This window comes from Myotis daubentonii, chromosome 1 (assembly GCF_963259705.1).
Source record: "Myotis daubentonii chromosome 1, mMyoDau2.1, whole genome shotgun sequence".
Lineage (NCBI taxonomy): Eukaryota > Metazoa > Chordata > Mammalia > Chiroptera > Vespertilionidae > Myotis > Myotis daubentonii.
Genome location: NC_081840.1, coordinates 33597682 through 33617963, shown reverse-complemented (window position 1 = coordinate 33617963; position 20282 = coordinate 33597682). Strand labels below are relative to the sequence as shown.

The window sequence follows — 20282 nt, the reverse complement described above, 5'->3', positions numbered from 1 at the left end:
TTGAAGAAAGTTGATAGTTAAAACCAAAAGCATATGTAATATTGTCTAAATTAAGAGAGTAGAGGAAGTAAATAAATCCAAGTGAGGCTTTAAAACTTCCATTTAGGAAATTTACAGAGGAAAAGAAGCCATAAGAAGTATGTGCCCAGGGAAATAGAAGAGCAATATGATTCTAGAGTTGTTTTTGTTAATCCTCACCCAAGGATATTTTCCCCTTGACTCATTTTTTTAGGGAGAGTGGAAGGGAGAGGGAGAGACAGAGAGAGAGAAACACATAAATTGGTTGCTTCCTATAAATGTGCCAGGATCGAGCTGCAACCGAGGTATATGCTCTTGACCAGAATCGAACCCTGACCCCTTCTGTCCACTGAACCAAGCCAGGTAGGGCTTCAAGTTCTTTTTCATTGCTCCCATTCTGTTTGGGGCCATAATTTATTTTGTAGTGTTTGGAGGGGAAAAAACCCATTATTGTCTAAGTTTTCTGATTAATTGGCTTCCCCTTTCTTAGTCTTGTGACCACAGAGAGCAGGCTTTTTGTGGACTTTATGTTTTCTCTTATTGGCATTTTTGGATTTCTAGCTTCTCCAACACCTAGTTCAGCATACATGAGGAAAAAAGAAAACCCAGGTCTAAAGGAAGAATTCACTTCTGTGTATTTCCTTTACTCTTACATCACTGTCCCACTCACAACACTTACCAGCTATGTTCAGGGCCTTCCCCCAGGGGAATCTACAACTTGTCCATCTGTAGTCTCTCTTTTGCTGGCAGACAGAACAGTATCATTGGCATTCTTTGTCAGATTAGGTCCATCTCTGCATTGCTATAGACCTTCCAATGTTCACCTACTTCGTGGGCCCATATGGCCACCTTAACTAAGCATAGGGTGATATCTGCTTGCCAATTCCAATTACTTTCCAAACCTAGAAGGACGTTCTAACGGGTATTAACATGACCTACTTTAATGTATCCCTCAAATTTCCATAGGGCCATGCCCCATATGGGCATCCCTTTAATAGGCCAGGCTTCCATTGCCCTCCTGCCTGATCATATGGTTTGGCCAGGAACAATAGATGAAGACCTCACACATATATTTTTATTATAAATAAAACGCACCAGGGAACTCGCCACAATGTCATTCCTCAAGTCCCAAGGTCCCTAGCTGGTTGGTCTGTCTTCACTGTACCTTTCAGTCTCCTTTATTTTATACTAGAGGTCCAGTGCATGAAATTCATGCACAGGTAGGGTCCCTAGGCCTGGCTGACAATCAGGGCCAATCTGATTCCTCCTGGCCTCCCTGCCTCCTCCTTCCCTCGCTCCCTCAGCGCCCCACCATCGCCCCCAGTCCCCCGCCATGTTCCACACCACCCCCTAGTGGTCAGCACACATCATAGCGAGTGATCGAACTCCCTAGGGGACAATTTGCATATTAGCCTTTTATTATATAGGAGGATACCATGTGCAGGGGTTTTAGTTGTATTTAATAGGAGGAATAGAGAGAAATGAGTTCCACTCCATTTTGACCAGGAACCAAAGAATGACTGTCATTTAGTCATCTGTATGGGAAGACATTCCTTTCTAAATGTTCTCATATATAGGACCCACCAGAGACTGAGTGTGCAAAAGATTTGTTTGGTGGCAGACTAACTTCTGACATGATCGCAGAACGACAAGGACATTCAAACTTCACCCAAATGCAAGAATTAAATTGGACCTCATCATCCATCAGGTAAAAACATTTTTATATGTTGTTTGATATTATAATTAAACATGTAATTATTATCAGTTTTTAAGGTTTATAATTTATACATCTACCCAAATATAACTTATAATTCAGAAAATTTTCTACCTTACTTCAAAATCTCATGCTAACTTTGCCACCCTTTGAAATACTCTTATAATTTTTATCATCACACACTATGGTTAAAAATGTCATTAATCTCTTTCTAAGACCTTGTATTTCTCTTTTCTTTTACAACCAAGCTTTTAAAAGTTAGAATACACTAAGTTTACTCTTCACATCATATCACCCTAATTAATGCAATCTAGCTTCATTCCTCTGACACTATTCTTATGAATGTCATCACTGTCCTCCTGGTTAACAAATCCTTTTATTGCCTATCTTTTTTCCTTATTCTGTACTAGTCACACACAGAATAAGGAAAAAGAAGAGGCAATAAAAGGATTTAATTTTTGATAATGACCCCCAAATTTTTCCCAAACCTAGGCTCCACACTTGAATATTCCATTGCTTTCTAGATACCATCAAGAAAATAATATCTACGTATTGTTGCCCACGCCAAAAAAACTAAGAGTTACTTCTCTCTCTCCTTTGTCCTTCGTTTTTAATTAATCACCATGTTCTACAGAGTCTATGTCTTAAGTATGTCTCATAATTACCCTCTTCTTTCCATAGTCACTACCATTAGCCTAGGTTGGGAAAGAAACAATTTTAGAAACTTTCTTGACCTTTTATTGTCATATATAACCTTTCCTGAAAGTCCGTCTACAATCCATACCACCTTTTAAGATGCAAGGTTTATCAGAACATGTCCCTTGCTAACATTGTTCAATGGCTTTCCATTGTCTACATAATAACATTTAAAGTTCCATTGCACAACACAGAAAACGCTGTAAGTACCTGTTTATTTTTATCTCTTGTAATCCTTACCTCTAGTGCCCTATAACTCTTTGTGCTCCAGAAATCCTAAAATATTATAGTTCTTCAATCTCAACCATAAGATGATGTGTCATGTTTCTGCTTTTGCTTATGCCTCTTCCACTGCCTAGAACTCTTTCTTTTCTAATTTGCCTAACAAATGCCTATAAATTCTCCAAGTCTCATTTTAAGATCCTTCTCCCCTGCAAAGTAATTCCTGACTTTCCCAAATACGCTTTTCTTTTCCTAAAAATGCCATTACACCTAACTCTGTTATAGCAATTTTTCTTCATTTCAGTTTTCTGGATCCCACTCCGTGAGGGCAGAGACAGTGTCTTTTCATATTTGCTATAACCTTTCCTAGCATATTGTCTGCACTTATGAAATAGTAACGAAAATATGTTGAATGAATAAAAGTATGTCATAATTATAATTTCAGGGTTTCGAATTTGTTTAAAGAAGTGGGTAGCAAGGTTATTTAGCTTTATGCTCTTTCTCACAACTCAAAGGAGGTGGAAGAGTAAAGCATTCTGTTTAATTACTGAAACATTCTTACAAAGTGGAATGCAATAAAAGTTTTCAGATCTCTCAAAAAAGCCTGCTGTCAAAGATTTCACTTGCTTTCACCTTTTCTTTTCCATTCCTAACCTCTTCCTGGCATTTCAGAAATAACCTATTTCACTCATAGCCTCTCCAGTTTACAATCTGAAAATCTTATGATTTACCATATCAACTTCACTATGATTTCATGAACATGTGAATTTATAAAGAAACTGAAGATGTTGTTTAAAGTTTCGTTTATGATAGTGTTATGTTGTAATAGACATTTTTAAAACAATTAAATTCTATGTCATATTTTTTAGATATGTGCTCCTCCAAAAAATGTATTTATCTCATCATTTGGCCCATACATTTTACATGAAGGCAATTCCTTTTATAGCATTTGTCAGATGAGATTTTTTAAAATGCTTTTGGTGTTGTACATGAGGGATTCACCTAAATAATTTTCCTACTAAAATTGTAACTGTATTTACTTTGTCTAAATTCAGAACCGTGGATTTGATTCCAATTGACCAATTTAGAAATGTGTGTAATGTGAACCTACAGAACAATAATCTTACCTCATTCAGTGGATTAATCTATCTGCCTAATGTGAAGGTAAATCACAAATTTTCTTTCAAAGTTTTCAGTGAAAGCTGTAATCTTCCTTACTTTGGATTAAAATGTATTTTCATATTATTAAAGAAAAACAATTCCTAAAGTTTTTTTTTCACCAAACAAGAAAAAGTATTACCTTCCAAAGTTGTTTTGGTTGACCTCAGTTTTATGTGATTGTCTTATAAGCAGTAAATCTTACGCAGTGTAGGAGATGGGGATGGAAGGCTGCCTCTATAGTGAGTGGGTATGGTACGAAGTCAGAGGACACTGCAGTTCTCAAAGCAGCCTCATGGCATCCTGTCCTATAGCTAGACTGAGCCATTTTATGGTCTTTTAAACATAAGGAAATAGCAATCTCTCCAACTAAAGAGTTATTTCCTCTAAATCAGGCTTGGAGAAATCAGTGCAGATTGAGAAAGTTAAACAGCTTTCTTTTGTCTCCATTATTTTGTTTAAAATGTCATTTCCCAGCATGTCAAATAATTTTTTAAAAATTCAAAGCCAAATCCAGACAATTTGCAATATAAAATTTGTAATTTTAACACTGATATTATTAAATTATGTTGTACAGTCCATCCATTTTAATAGCTTTTGAGATGCTAATTCAAACTATATATATATTTATAAATATATATATAGCCTGACTAATAAGGTATTCTTTTGCTAGGTCTTATGCCTCAACTATAATCATATTGAATCAATCATACCCAGACTAAGGCCTCAGAATCACTTGACCAACAGACAAGTGCTCTACCAGAAAGTGTCTTCAAGTGGGTATGGACAGCAAGGAAACTCAAAAATAAACAGGTACTTTCCTTTTATTTTTACAATTATAAATAAACTAAGGGCCCAGTGCACGAAATTCGTGCACTGGGGGGGGGGTGTCCCTCAGCCCAGCCTGCCGCCTCTCACATACTGGGAGCCCTCAGGGGATGTCCCTTGGGGAGCGGGCCTAAGCCACAGTCTGGCCTCCCGTTGTAGGAGGTGACCGGGCTGATCAGGGGAAGACACCAGCCCCATCACCCTGCTGCTGCAGCCACTGCCAGTCACTGCAGCCAGCAAGGTTTTTTCATCAACACAGACTCCAGTCTCTTCACCATGAAAAAATGACAACTTTCTTTAGGCATTTTCAAGATGTGTCTTTCATATAATAATTTCTTTATTTTTTTTTTTTATCCTCACCTTGAGGATATGTTTCCATTGATTTTTAGAGAATGTGGAAGAGAAAGGGAAAGACAGAGAGAAACATCAAAGTGAGAGGAACACTTTGATTGGTTGCCTCCTGCATGAGCCCTGACCTGGGCCCCGGCCAGGGGGGAGCCTGCAACCTAGGTACATGCCCTTGGTCAGAATTGAACCCAGACCCTGCCATCAGCAGGCCAAGGCATTATCCACTGAGCCAAACCAGCTAGGGCAGGATATGACATTTTTTAGCCCTCCAGCAGTGGACGTTCATTTTTTTCACCAGGAGTGTGGTGAAAAACCCTAGATCACCTTTTTGGATTCTTATTACCCAAGTTACTAAGAATATTACCAGTGGCATACAGGGAGCTTAGCCAATGAGCTGTCAGAAAAGGTGTTTCCTCTGTAGTTCACACAAATCACCAGCTTGGCCGCCCCGACCCAGGTCTAACGCCTCTGGCCCAGGCTTTAGGCCTGGGCAGGGGACCCCCATCTCCCTCCCATTGCCGGCTCCGCCCTCGCCCAGGCCTGACGCTTCAGCCAGAGGTATCGACCCCCATCACCCTTCGATCACCGGATCAGCCCCTTGCCCAGGCCTGGTGCCTCGGCCAGAGACGTCAGGCCTGGGCAGGGGAACCCCAGACCCCTCTAATTGCCAGCTCCACCCCCTGAGCAGGCCTGACGCCTCAGCCAGAGGCGTCAACCACCATCACCCTCCAATTGCCGGATCGGCCCCTTGCCCAGGCCTGACACCTCCACCAGAGAAACTCCTGAGCAGTTTCTCTTGGGTAGACATTTATAGTAATTTAATGTTTAACTTTTTAAGAAACTGCCGAACTATTTTCAAAATTGGTTGCACCATTTTGCATTAACAACAATACTTTATACAGATTCTAATTTCTCCATATCCTCACCAACAATTGCTATTGTCTGTATTTTTTATTACAGCCACTCTAGTGGTTTTGAAGTGCAATTTCATTATAGTTTTAATTTGCATCTCCCTCATGACTAATGCTAATGAGCAGCTTTTCATGTGCTTATTAGCCATTATTATATCTTCTTTGGTGAACTGTTTAAAACTTTTGCTTATATTTTAATTAGTTTGTTTGACTTTCTATTATTGAATTCTTTATATATTTTGGATATAAGCACATAATTAAATAAATGATTTACAAGTATTTTCTCTCAATGTGTGACTTTTTATTTTCTTAAATGGTGTCTAAATTTTTTTTTAAAAAAAGTCCAATTTATCAACTTTTTCTCTAACACATAGGGATTTGTGAATTGTTCCTAGAAACTCTTTGCCTAACTTAAGGTTGCAAAGATTTTTCTCATTTTCTTCAAAGTTTTATGTTTCTTTTTTAAATATATGAAATCATTGATGTTAGAGAGAGAGGAGGGGAGAGGGAGAGAGAGATAGAAACATCGATGAGAGAGAAACATCAACATTAATCGTCTGTCTCCTGCACATGACCAGGAATCGAACTGGTGACCTCTTGGTGCATAGGTTGACATTCAATCACTGGGCCAAAGTCTAATGTTTGATCTCTTACATTTAGGACTAAGAACCATTTAATTTCTGTGCATATTGTGAGGTAAAATGTGCAGTCTAAATTCATCTTTTTGCATGTGGTTATCTATTTGTTCCAGTGCTATTTAAAATACGATCCTTTCCCCCATTGACTTGTCTTGGTACCTTTGTTGAAAAGCAATTGATGATAAATGTAGAAGTTTATGTCTGGACACTTAGTTCTATTACATTGATCTATGTATCTATCCTTTTACCAATACCAGACTGGTTTGGTTACTGCAGCTTATAATGAACTAGAGGCCCAGTGCACAAATTTATGTATGGGAGGGGTGGGGGGGGGGGTCAGGAACGCTATCGGCCCTCCAGGTGGGCAGTGGGACACCCTTGCTGGCCAGGATCCGGATCCATCCCATTGACATTTGTGCTGGTTGTCAGGAGCCACCTGGCGGCCACTTTTATATTGTATCTTCCTTGCGGAACATCTAGGGAGGGGAAGTGGCTGTGATGCCTGAGGCCGACTTCCAGAAGGCCAGTGGCGCTGTTGGGATCCAGCTGGTGGTGCTGGTCCATCAGTGCCTGGCCCATTCTCCAGAGATTGGACCTGCAGAACTACTGAGGGAGTGGGTGGCTACCACCAGGCTGGTGGGCTGCTGGAATGGGTTGGTCAGCTGAACAGCCTCCCACTTGTGGGAGTGCACTGACCACCAGGAGGCAGCTCCTGCACTGAGTGTCTGCTTCCTGGTGGTCAGTGTGTGTCATAGCGACTGGTTGACCGGTAGTTCCAGTTATTCTGATCATTTTGGTTGTTCAATTGTAATAGTCGCTTAGGCTTTTATATATATAGATTTTGAAATCAGGAATTGTAAACCCTTCAACTTTGTTTTTTTTTAAGATTGTTTTGGATATTCTGGGCTCGTTGAATTTCCTTACAATTGTTAGACTAAGATGGCTATTTTCAGAGGGAGGGGGCGCTGCTGGGCTTTTGATAGAGATTGCATTGAATCTATTGGTCAATCTGTGGAGAACTGCCATTTTAGTAATGCTAAACTTCTAAACCATGAACATGAAATATTTCTCCACTTAGAGCTTCTTTAATTTATCACAGCAATGTTTTATAGTTTTCTGTGTATACATTTTGCACTTATTTTGTTAAATTTTTCTGAAGTATTGTATTATTTTTATGCTATTGTAGATAGAATTCTTAATTTCATCCTGTTTTTTGCTTATCTATAGAAATTCAAATGATTTTTGTAAACTAAGTTTTTAACCTGTGATTTGCAGGACTCATTTATTAGTGCAGTAATGTGGGGGGACGTTAGGGGATTGGGTTTTTTTGTTTGTTTTTTGGTGAATTCCTTAGGATTTTGTAAGTATAAGATCATATTACCTTAGAATAAAAACAATTTTATTTGTTCCTTTCTAATCTGGATACATTTTTTTCTCTTTCTTGGCTAATTGCACTTTTTTTTTTTTTGCTTTTTATTTTAAGTAACTCTATACTTTACCATATGAAAATATTTTAAAGATTATAAAATTATTATATAAAATATAGAAACAACTTATTACAGTTTAATTCAGATACATTAAGAAATTCATCCTTTTAAAAAATCTTCAATTTAAGATAAGTATATACAGGCTGTCTTTTTATAATATAACTGGTTTGAAATTAAGCTTATGGAATCAAACTTACATGTGTGTTTCAGAGATATAATGAGCAATGAAAATTTGCCTCCAATAATGCACAATTTAGAAGTTCTTCATTTGGGCTACAATGGAATTTGTAATTTAAATCAGCTGCAACTAAACAGACTAAGAAATTTAAAATTCCTCTTTCTACAGGGTGAGTAGCAACACTGTTAATACATAAGTCTTTGTTATTAAAAACTGACTTGATAGCCCTAGCAGGTTTGGCTCAATGGATAGAACGTTGACCTGTGGACTGAAGTGTCCTGGGTTCAATTCCCGGTCAGGGCACATGCCATGTGGAAGGTAGCCTGTCAATGATTCTCTCTCATCATTAATGTTTCTATCTCTCCCTCTCCCTTCCTCTCTGAAATTAATAAAAATATATTTGTAAAAAACTGACTTGATTATCATCCTTTTTGATAAGCAAATACAAGCCTCAACATTTACTTAAAACAGATTCACTGATGAAAATATTTTAGTGATCACAAATGGGTTTCTCTTGGGTTATTTACATAAATAATGTCAATGCAACATCCTAGGATTATTGAATATTGCCCTAGAAAATGCAACATTTTATAGCCCTAGAAAATGCAATATCCTAGGACTATGTACAGTATAGTATTACAACATAATTTACTTTTATATCATACTAGAGGCCCAGTGCACAGATTCATGCACTGGTGTGGTCCCTCGGCCTGGCCTGCACCCTCTTGCAATCTGGGATCCCACCAATGCACGATCAGGGTGGGGAGGGGTTGAAGGAGAGCTCCAGGGCGTGTCTGCCCCATCTCGGCCAGTCCCGATGAGCCGTACCCCAGAAGCAAGCTATACTACTGGTAGGAGCATCTGCCCCCTGATAGTCAGTGTGCGTCATAGCTACCGGTTGAAGAGTCAAATGTTCGAACGGTCGCTTAGGCACATATATTTTTTTTTTCTATTTTTAAAACAATAAAAAATAACCAATGAGTAATTCACAAGAACTTACTAAACCCAGAATTGTGCTAAGTACTGGAAAGGATACAGAAATACTAAATTATTGCTATTATATATAATTTAGATCTTTGCTCTAAAATAATTTAAGATCCACCTGTAGAAATATACTGAAACAAAAATAAATTAAGTTCTGAATATGTGTCATTAACTTAAGTGCAACAGAAGTTTAGAGAAATTGAAACATTGACCCCTCTATGTATCTAGGAGTCTGAAAAAGTGAAAGAATTTAGAGTAAAAGTGAGCAAGACCAAGAGTTTTTCAAGTGAGGGTGTGGGGGAAGGAGAGAGTCATAAGGCCAAGATCATGGTGTCTATGGGCCAGCACTTGGAAAGGCACTAACCTAACTAAAACAGAACATATAGTTCTCTGGGTGAGTTATAAAGTTTCTAAATATTATCAATCTTATAGATAATGCTCATTTTGTAGTTGAAAATAGGTAGGAATTGTAAATTTTTAGAAAAGTGGCATAAAAAAAAACAGGGTTTGGAACATTAGTCTAACAATAAAGGGGGTCAAATATTTGGTGATGAAAGGAGATTCAACTTTGGGTGGTAAACACACAATGCAATATACAGCATACTATTGTACACTTGAAATCTATATAATTTTATTAACCAATGTCACCCCAATAAATTTAATTTAAAAACAAAATATAATTATTAAATGACATAGAAGAAAGATTGGGAGATACATCTGTGAGACATATAGGAAGATAACTGCATAGTTTATCTAAGTATAATAATTTTTCTCTGAAAGACAGACTTTTCTAGACCATTTTTAAGTTTTTAATGCATATTTTTGCCTATCAAAGGTCCTTGTCAGTTGGGTCAAAAACATGGAGAATTAGCCTTAAAAGAACAAAAAACTGAACATAACAATGTCAGATCTTTTAAAAGATACATTGACATTAAAAAAAAAAAAAGACAACCTACCCCTGGAAGGTCTATTTAATCTAACAATGTATAGGACCAATGTGTTGTGTTGCTGTGTCTAGCATGGCAAATTACACTGAGGTAGCCTTATGCAGGAAGTGAAGCAGTTTACTCTGACAGTAATAGCTGTCACTTATTGAGTCATGGGTTAAGGTATTTGTCTACATAGATTATCTAATTCAACCTTCACAGCATAGTAATTTTATAAGCATTTTACAAGAAAAGAAATTGAATCTCAGTGGGGTTAAATAATGTATCTAAATTTTTGCCAGTAAATGATATGGTATAGGATAAAACACAGGTCTGGATCCAAGCATATGCTCTTTCTGGTTCCAAAGGACATGAATGACAATAAGGGCCCCGGCTATAGTAGTGTCAGAGAGAACAATAAGTAAGAGGTAAGTCCAAACTGCAGTTTAAAAGAAGGAAATACTAGGATTTAATGACTAACTAGATATATTAGGGGAGAAAAGAAATATAGTCGGATATGTTTTTCATGATTTCATTAGGAAATTGGGCAAAAGGCGGTATTAAAGCAGTGCCGGGGTCCAGCCCCAGCGGGTGCGTTCAGAACTCTCTAGCTTTCCTTAGTCTCCGTGGATCTTCCCTGTGCCTGGCTGAGGCCACAGAGAAAGATCCACGGAGACTAAGGAAAGCTAGAGAGTTCTGAATGCTGTCTCCGTGTAAAACATTCTGCGCCGACTCCGTCCACACCTTTGGGAACCCCTGGACCGCTGGGGCTGGACCCCAGCAAAGCAGAATAAAGTCATTGGGAAAGGTTGCTCATTTGCAGTATGGAAAGATCATTTTTCGACCTGGTGTTGCCATTTTTATGTCTTTGAGGAAATCACTTAACTTCTCTGACCCTTAGTATTATGATAATTAAAAAACAATATTTACCCTGTCCTATTTGGGGACTCTAATAGGAAACACATATAAAAGTATTTTGTCAACTCAAGAGTCATCTTCTCATATTAATGATCATTAATATTTATAAACTATTGATTGTGACAGTAGAGAGAACTCATAGGTTATAAAGAAAGGACTGAGCCCTAGCTGGTTTGGCTCAGTGAATAGAGTGCTGGCCTGCAGACTGAAGGGTCACGGGTTTGATTCTGATCATGGGCACATGCCCAGGTTGTGGGCTCAATCCCGAGTAAGGGATGTGCAGGAGGCAGCCGATAATGATTCTATCTCATCATTGATGTGTCTATCTCTCTCTCTCTCTCCCTCTTCCTTCCTCTCTGAAGTCAATAAAAATATATTTTTAAAAAATAGAGGACTGAGTTTTTAACATAATGTAATGAATTCTTAATTTTTAATGTGGTTATAGTATAAAATATGTTTTTATGAGAAAGTGTATTAAGGTGTATTTTTTCAACTTAACACAAAAAATCATTTTAATAAATAATTATATGTACCTACTTGAATGCCTATTAGAATAATCAGATATACTCAGGAGCATATCTTTTGCAGCACTTTTATATATCTGCTTTTGTCAAAACCAGTAATTAAGACTATTTTAGTACTTAATTACTGAACAGATATTGTGTATGTCACATCTTAATCTTTCAAACATAAAGAGGAAATTTTACAAAATATTGTTTGAGGATGTCTTCCTTCTTAAAAATCACATTTCTATTTCTCCTTGGAAATATATTCTTTTAAATACTTTTTCAAAAATAAATGTATGAAAATATTTAAATGAAGATAGATAACCCTTCATTCAGGAAGTTTGGGCTCACCTGATATATCATGACTTATCTTTTTTCAGGGAATGAAATCAGTCAAGTTGAAGGGCTTGACAACTTACTAGTTCTTCAGGAATTGGTAGTGGACCATAACCGCATCAGAGCATTTAATGACAGTGCCTTTGCCAAACCAAGCTCCCTGTTGGCACTTCACCTGGAAGAAAACAGACTACGAGAGCTGAACAACTTACAACCTTTGGTAAAACTAGAAAAACTTTTCCTAGGATATAATAAAATCCAGGTAACATTATTTTGTTTTTGTTAAGAGACTTACAAGACTTAACTCCTCTGCAGAGCTGCCTCAAACAGATTGTCAAACTGCAGCGGGAAGGCCGGGGAGGGTTGGGGGGCAGGAGGTAGGGGGGTAAGAGATCAACTAAAGGACTTGTATGCATGCATATAAGCATAACCAATGGACATAAGACACTGGGGGATAGGGGAGGCTAGGGGACTGTCTAGGGTAGGGGGGAAAAATGGACACATATGTAATACGCTTTGTAATACTTTAAGCAATAAAAAAAAAAGACTTAACTCCTCTGAACATAAAGCTTCCAAATACACCAATGAAAGCTCTGCTAGTGTGTTACTTACCATTTATATGCCGGATACTCTGTGAGACAGAGGCATAGAAATAGCCTGTGATGCAAAGATGTCACTCTGCTTCTACACATAAATCCAACCAACCCACATGCATCCAAACAAACAAAAAAAGGTTAGCTCTAAATGTTCTAAGGCTCGCCCAGCTGGCGTGGCTCAATGGTTGAGCTTCGAAGTATGAGCCAGGAGGTCACAGTTTGATTCCTGGTCAGGGCACATGCCCAGATTGTGGGCTTGATCCCCATTGTGGAGCGTGCAGAAGGCAGCCAATCAATGATTCTCTCTCATATTGATGTTTCGATCTCTCTCTTCCTCTCTGAAATTTTATATATATATATATACATATATATTAATGTCCTACGGCTCTTCTGAGCAGTCCTCTCTAAGAGATCGCCTTTGTTCTTGACTACTTTACTCTTGGTCCATGCTAATTCTGCATCTCAATTTCAAACTTCCTCTGGTCCTTTAAACTTCACATATGGACTTGTTCTACCTGACATTTCAATCATTCCTAATTATGGTTTAATATTCCATCTCCCCCTACTCAAGGCTTCCTTAGGATCCTGCCTTAGTTTTCACTGCTCAAAATTCAACCTAGGCCATTGCCTCAACTGAGTCTGCCCAGACTTTTTCCTGAGATAGTATGCAGATGAGAGGGTTAAAAGTATACATAACTTTATACAACCCTAACATTTCTCTCAGTGCTTTGGTGTTGATCTGTTAGTCCTCCTTTTATCAATTTTACTACTCTGCCCATATCTCTAAAACAAACTACAAGACAAAATGAACTGTGGGCTGCCCCAAAGGGCAGGGACTGAGTCTGTCCTGCCCACATTTGTGTCAGTATATATAGTGTCTGGTACATAATAGGTACACAATCAATATTTGTCTGTGGCTCTACTTACTCCAGTTCAGATAGCCTTTGCTTGGTTGGTCTAAGGCTAGAAGGTGTCTGAAGCTAGAAGGAAATCATAAGCAGTGCCCTTTTCTACATAGCAATTAGAAAATATACATTCAGAGAAGAAAACATCATGCAATTAATTTATCAAGGTTCAACAAAATTCATCTGAGATAAGACTTCAAAACCCAATGATTCTTACAAAGTTTTATCCACAAAAAAATATAAATTAGGAAAATTGTTATCCTATAAACAATCTTTCCAATGATAGCAACTGAGTTAACACAAAGGATTGTCAAGTTAGACCTACATGAATCAAAGATCTTACCCAGTATCACTTTACAAATAATTTCAAGAATATACAAGACCTGGGACATTCCCATGGCTTCTCAGGTCCTTTCTTTCCACATCACACATGCACACTGTCCAGCTTAGAATAAAATATGAGCTCTCTGAACAATATGATCCCATACAACAAGGGAGTGTTTTATTTATAGTTTATATGACATTTTATAGGGAGCCATGCCTGATAATTCTTTATATCCTAGGTTTATTTATTATAAACAGTCCTTAACCAGAGAGATCCACTAAGAGCATCTAATAAACAAGGACATTCTAGTAAATAACATTGGTCTATTTGACAGAACATCTAGTTATCAGTGTACTCACAAGGAGTTTAGACCAGGTAACTTGCTTTTCCCTAGAAGTGTCTCTAACCCAATTCCCCACCCCACTAATCCACTAAAGAAAGTGAATGGAAGGCAGATCAACTGATATAGCAACTTCCTCTCCAGTAACCTAAACAGGATAATGCTTAGTCAAGCTTATTTATTATCAAAATTTAAGATAGCTAAAGGACAACTGCTAGGATAAATCATGGGAGATTATACATTGAAGGGGTATTGATTATTATTTAATTATCAGCCCTTATTTGTTTATTGTGTCCTTAGAATGGTATTATTCATTGAATTTAAATTGATCATTTTACCATTACACTTCTTCTGACCATTCAAATTATAGTCCCTTAATATGACCATACATTTAGCTGGGGGGGAAATGAACTGAGAAGAATAAGGTTAAGTTGGAGATTCTGTTTAATTCTACTGAAAATATTATGTTCTTCAAAATTCTTAACTCTCGGTTCAATTTTTCTTTTTGGGAGTGATCTTCTCTCTAGATTCATACCAACATGGATAGACTACACCAGCATTAATTACCACAAGTGGCCAATCAGATTATAATTCCTGAATTAACAAGGATTTATAGCCTAGAAGGGTAAAAGCACTGAAAAATTAGCAAACTAGTACTTCCAAAAAAGGTATATGCAGTCCTTTATTAATCTACTTTAAAGTCTTTCATACACTGCATATTCTTGATAACATATTCCAGTTGGTGCTTTTGACTTAGCTATCATGTTTTGGAAAATTGTTGCCAATAGTCTTGCTTCTGCAAGAAGAATCACAGGATCACAGTTGAAAGATGTTATTTAATTCATTCTTATAGTCCTGCTTGGTCCTTGTGTCTAAATGATTCCCCTATCTGACATCCAACAATTGCATCTACTTTTAAGCATCTCATTTAAAGATATCCTGCCACTTCCTTCTGGCCTATAAAGTTGCTAAATGAGAAATCAGCTGATAGCTATATAGGGTTTCCTTTTATGTGACTCATTTTTCTCTTGCTTTCTTCAGATTGCCTCTTTATCTTTAACTTTTGTCATTTAACTATAATATGTCTTGGTGTGGGTCTCTTTGGATTTATCTTGTTTGGGACTTTCTGTGCAAAAAACTAAAATGTACAGCATTTGCAAACTTTCACCAATGTTAAATACATAAGAAATAATCCAATCCTAGGGAAGACAAGTAATTCAACTAGAGAAATAGTTTTTCAACTACATATATTCCCAGTAAATATATCAGGATGCAGTCCACTCAATATCATATGTTCCTTTATGGTTAAGGTTGTATTGCATATATACATTTGAAATTTGTTTAGATTGATACACCTTCTTTTCCACACTTCTGAGTCAATTCTCTAGGAAAATAGTCAATTATAATCTGAGTCCTAGAATAGATCATAACTTTTCTGAGAAAAAAAAATTGTCTTTTCTTGTAACTGCTGCTATATGGCCTCTTTCCCATGATAGAATGTCATCTCTGCCAATCACGTATTTGGAATCAATATTACACAGACTTGTCTTTAATCAACAATACAGAATATTGTCACTCAAGCTAACTTCACAAGATTCAATCGTGAGCTAGCTGTAATTAGCTTCAAATCAGTATATATTTGAAGATGTTGGATTTAACCAAATAATAACTTATTGACTTTTAAATAGGATATAGCAGAACTGGAAAAACTTGATGGTATCTCTTCTCTCAGAGAGCTTACAATTTATGGCAATCCAGTGAGTATGTTACTTTTCTAACTTACTAGTTAATTTACTTACAGTTATACATAATTTATTTTTATATACATAATTAATTTTATTTGTTTTATGTATTCACAGACAGTTTTCCAAGCACAATTTATTGACTAGTGTCTTCTTTCGTCTGGTTCCAATATAAACTTCCATTGTCATATACATGAGGCTCAGTTTTAGGGTTCTACATTATATTCATTGGCCCATTTGCCAATTCCTGTATACCAATATTATCCTGTGTTAATTACTAAAGTTTTATATTAAGTCTTGATGTCTGATAGAGTAAGCACCTCTCCTTCTATTCTACCTTCTGTTTTTCTTTCTTCACTGTCTTGGCTATTCTTGGCCCTCTTTCTATGAGTTTCAGCAAACAGCTTCTCAAGTTATATGAGAATCTTGATATTTTAATTAGAATTGCATTGAATTTAAATTAAGTTTGGAAGAAATTTGCCACCTTTCCTGTTGGAGTCATTGAAGGCATCTAATAAGTAGCACCATTATTCACCTAATAACAAGCTGAGAAATATGATAGTGGCAGATGAGAGGTGAAAATATTTTGCTTACCTTAGTGAGAAAGCCAAGTGGGCCTGCTAACAGATTCCAGAAATAAGCAATCATGAGTACCCATTAGCAGAAAATACTTGACTGAGGACTTTCTGAAGGAACAGTGAGCTCTTTCCAACAGTGAGCTCTTTCCAAAAGGAAAGATGGGAACTAAACAAGCCCAATTTATTAATTCCAGATTTATTAAATCACCCTACTTCCCCAGTGGAAAAGTGAAATGATTGAGAGAGCCCAGTAGTGTTACATCAGAGAGCTATTTCCACCAAAAAAAAACAAAAAACAAAAAACAAAAAACAACAATAAGCAGTCTCCCCTAATATTTATAGCATTAATCCTTCCCATTCATAAACACAAATATCCCTACATTTTTTATGTCCTTTAATTTTCTCCTAAAGGTTTTAATCATCTTTGATTAGATTTATTGTTGTTTTAATGGCTGTTTTAAACAATGTCTTTTTACACTTTTCTAATTGTTTATTGCTGGAGTATAGAAATTCTGATTTTTGCATATTCTTCTTTATCCAGGAACCTTGCTAAACTCTCTATTCTTAGTTCTAATGGACTGTAAACTTTGTTGCATTTTCTCTGTAGACTATCATATTATCTATAAACTAGAGGCCCAGTGCACGAATTTGTGCACCAGTGGTGTCACTCAGCCTGGCCTGTGGGATCAGGCCAAAAGTTGCTCTCCAACATCCCCCGAGGGGTCCTGGATTGTGAGAGGGCACAGGCCAGGCCAAGGGAACCCACCAGTGCACTATCAGGGCCGAGAAGGGATGTGGGAGGTTGGCCAGCTGGGGAGGGACTGCAGGAGGACTGCAGGAGGGCTCCAGGGAATGTCTGGCCCATCTGTTGGAGTGCCTTCCCCCTGGTGGTCAGTGCACGTCATAGCAATTGGTCAACTGGTCGACTATCTGCCCCCTGGTGGTCAGTGCACATCATAGCAACTAGTCGACTGGTTGACTGTCTGCCCCCTGGTGGTCAGTGCACGTCATAGAAAGCGGTTGAGCAACCTTAGCATATCATTAGCATATTACACTTTGATTGGTTGAACAGCCAACCAGATGACTTAGCATATTAGGCTTTTATTATATAGGATGACTCAATTATTTCTTTCCAATCCTTATGTTTTTTTTATTTCCTTTACTTCACTTGATGTGCTGACTAGGACCTCTGGTACAGTGTTGAATAGAAGCAATTATAGTAGGTTACTAACTTCAAAAGAATGTGTCTAAGTTGTCACTGTTAAATATGATGTTTGCTCTAGGTTATGGGTAGATAACCTTCAACATTTTAAGGAAATTCCTTTATTTCCAGTTTATTATGAATGGATATTGGGTTTTGACTAGTTTGTAACACAGTTTTTCGCTTTAATTTGTCAACATGTAAATTACATTAATAGACTCTAGTGCTGCCCTAGCTAGTTTGGCTCAGATAAGGGTCGGCTTACGGACTGAAGAGTCCTTGGTTCAATTCCAGTCAAGGGCACATGCCTGGGTTACAGGCTTGATTCCCAGTGAGGGGCTTGCAGGAGGTAGCCAATTGATGATTCTCTCACATCATTGATGTTTCTAGCTCTCTATCCCTCTCTAAAATCAATAAAAATATATTACATTTTTAAAAAATAGACTCTAGTGCTTAACCACTCTAAAATTCTTGGGATGAATACTATTTAGTCATGTTTTTACTTTTCTGGATTTAATTTGCTAAGATTTCATGTGGCATACATATCTGTACCTATAGAAATAAGTAAATTTATACTATAATTCTATCTTCTTATACTATTCAAGTTCATCAAACTTTTTTATTTGCCTCATGAAATTAACTGTGGAATTCTCCCTCTTTTTCTAGTCTATGAGTTAGCTTATCTAGGAGAAGACACGTATTCCTTAAAGGATAATTAAATATTATCTCTAAAACCATCTGGGCTTAAAAAGTAGATTTAAACTACTTATTCAAATTCTTCAGTGACTATAAATCTAGTCATGTTTTCTATTTCTTCAAAAGCCAGTGTTAAGCAGTCTTATTTTTCTATAAAATTATCCTTTTCATCTGAATTTTAAATGTATTGTTATCATTGTTTTCTCATGAATTTAAAAAATCTCTATTATATCTATTTGTTATCTTTTTATACCTAAGTTTCTTGATTTTTGCTTTTTTCTTTTATTATTGACAAGGCTTACTAAAAGTTTGTCTATTGTATTACTCTTTTCAAATAATCATATTTTGGTTTTATCAAGTGTATTATTTCTCTTTTTATTTCATTAATTTCCACCCTTTATTATTTCTTTCTTTTAGTTTCTTAGAATTTGCTTTTAAAAAGATGCTTAAGTGGATTCCTCACTCATTAATTTTTTATGTTTCTTGTAACTGAATAAGTTTTAGGGTACAAAATATTGCATTAGCAGCATTCTAAAAGTTTTGCTATATAGTGTTTTTCCTGTTCCTTTTTTGAAAATGTATTTTTATTGATTTCAGAGAGGAAAGGAGAGGGAGAGATAGAAACATCAATGATGAGAGAGAACCGTTGTGCCTCCTGTACGCCCCACACTGGGGATTGAGCCCACAACCCGGCATGTACCCTGACCAGGAATTGAACTGTGACCTCCTGGTTCATAGGTCAATGCTCAACCACTAAGTCATGCTGTCTGGGCAAGCAAGCAGATTTATTAAGGAAGCAAAGCAATTAAATTTATTAAGAATACTCTTGCCATAAAGCACAAGCGAGCAACTCAGCTAGTCTGAGTGCCCTGCCTGGTGGGGGATTAAGGGTTTTATACCTTTACCCTCTATAGCAGTAGTTCTCAAGCTTCCTAATGTTGAGACCCTTTAATACAGTTCCTCATGTTGTGGTGACCCCCAATTTCATTGTTACAAATTGAACATAATTAAAGCATAGTGATTAATCACAAAAACAATATGTAATTATATATGTGTTTTCCGATGGTCTTAGGTGACCCCTGTGAAAGGGTCGTTCAACCCCCAAAGGGGTCGCAGTTGAGAACCACTGCTCCATAGGTTTCAAGGTTCCCTTGCCAGATAGAGTAGATTTCAAGGTCTCCCTTTTACATTGTTGTAGCTTTTCCAAGAAGTTAGAAAACACCTGGAGATTTTATCTTGGCAAGTACCAAGACTACTGACTTCTTTGTTCAGTGGGTGAGATAAACTCCCCTTTTTTCCCCCTTCCCCACCTTCTGCCCTAGCAGCTAATCAGTCCTGCCTAACATTCTCCCCTTAAGTGATACCAACCCAGTGCTTTTAGGGCTTTTGTTATTTGTCTCCCAGATTTTATGTGTCCTTGGGTTTAGCTGGAAAAAATGACATTAATTTGGCCTTTGCTCTCTATTTTCCCAGGCCAGGGTGATTTAGGCTATGTATTCTCTGGTTAGAAGGAGAGGTATAAACCACTTACTCTCAAGTGTCGTGCTTGGGTAAGATAACGTCTTGTGATTCACAAGATAGCTGAAAGCTGCCCAAACTGTTTGTCCATGCTTAATTTTCTTATCTCAGTTTCCCCGTTCCACTTGCCCAGGAATTTTCCTAGCTTCCTACTACCCTGCCACATTATTACATTTTAGTTAGAGGAACCTATTTATTATAATCTTTGGTATTTATTAAACTTGCTTCATGGCCAAAAATAATTTTCCTTTCACTCAATTATTTGTCTTAGAGATCTCTTTCCATTAATGTATATGTATCTGCTACATTTTTAAGAAATAAATTGTTTATTCATCCCTTTTGATGACTGTTTTGTTATCACAAATAGCACAACACATGATTGTGTTGTCAATCCCCATGTTCAAGGATATGCTAGAAGGACTGGCTTGTGGGACTTAGCATATAGTTGTACTTATGGCTAAGATTTATTACAGTGGTATAGTGAGGATACACAGCCAGGTGATGAGTGAAAAA

At 37.2% G+C, this 20282-nt stretch overlaps 1 protein-coding gene across 1 annotated transcript in view; it reads left to right on the top strand.

The window, feature by feature from the left end:
- Window positions 1-20282, top strand: part of LRRC9 (leucine rich repeat containing 9) — an 86167-nt gene that overhangs the window by 55947 nt on the left and 9938 nt on the right. The window contains exons 23-28 of the mRNA XM_059694735.1: window positions 1596-1726; window positions 3706-3814; window positions 4482-4621; window positions 8231-8367; window positions 11913-12130; window positions 15723-15791. Of these exons, the coding sequence (XP_059550718.1) occupies window positions 1596-1726; window positions 3706-3814; window positions 4482-4621; window positions 8231-8367; window positions 11913-12130; window positions 15723-15791 (804 nt within the window). The remainder of the gene's footprint in view (window positions 1-1595; window positions 1727-3705; window positions 3815-4481; window positions 4622-8230; window positions 8368-11912; window positions 12131-15722; window positions 15792-20282) is intronic.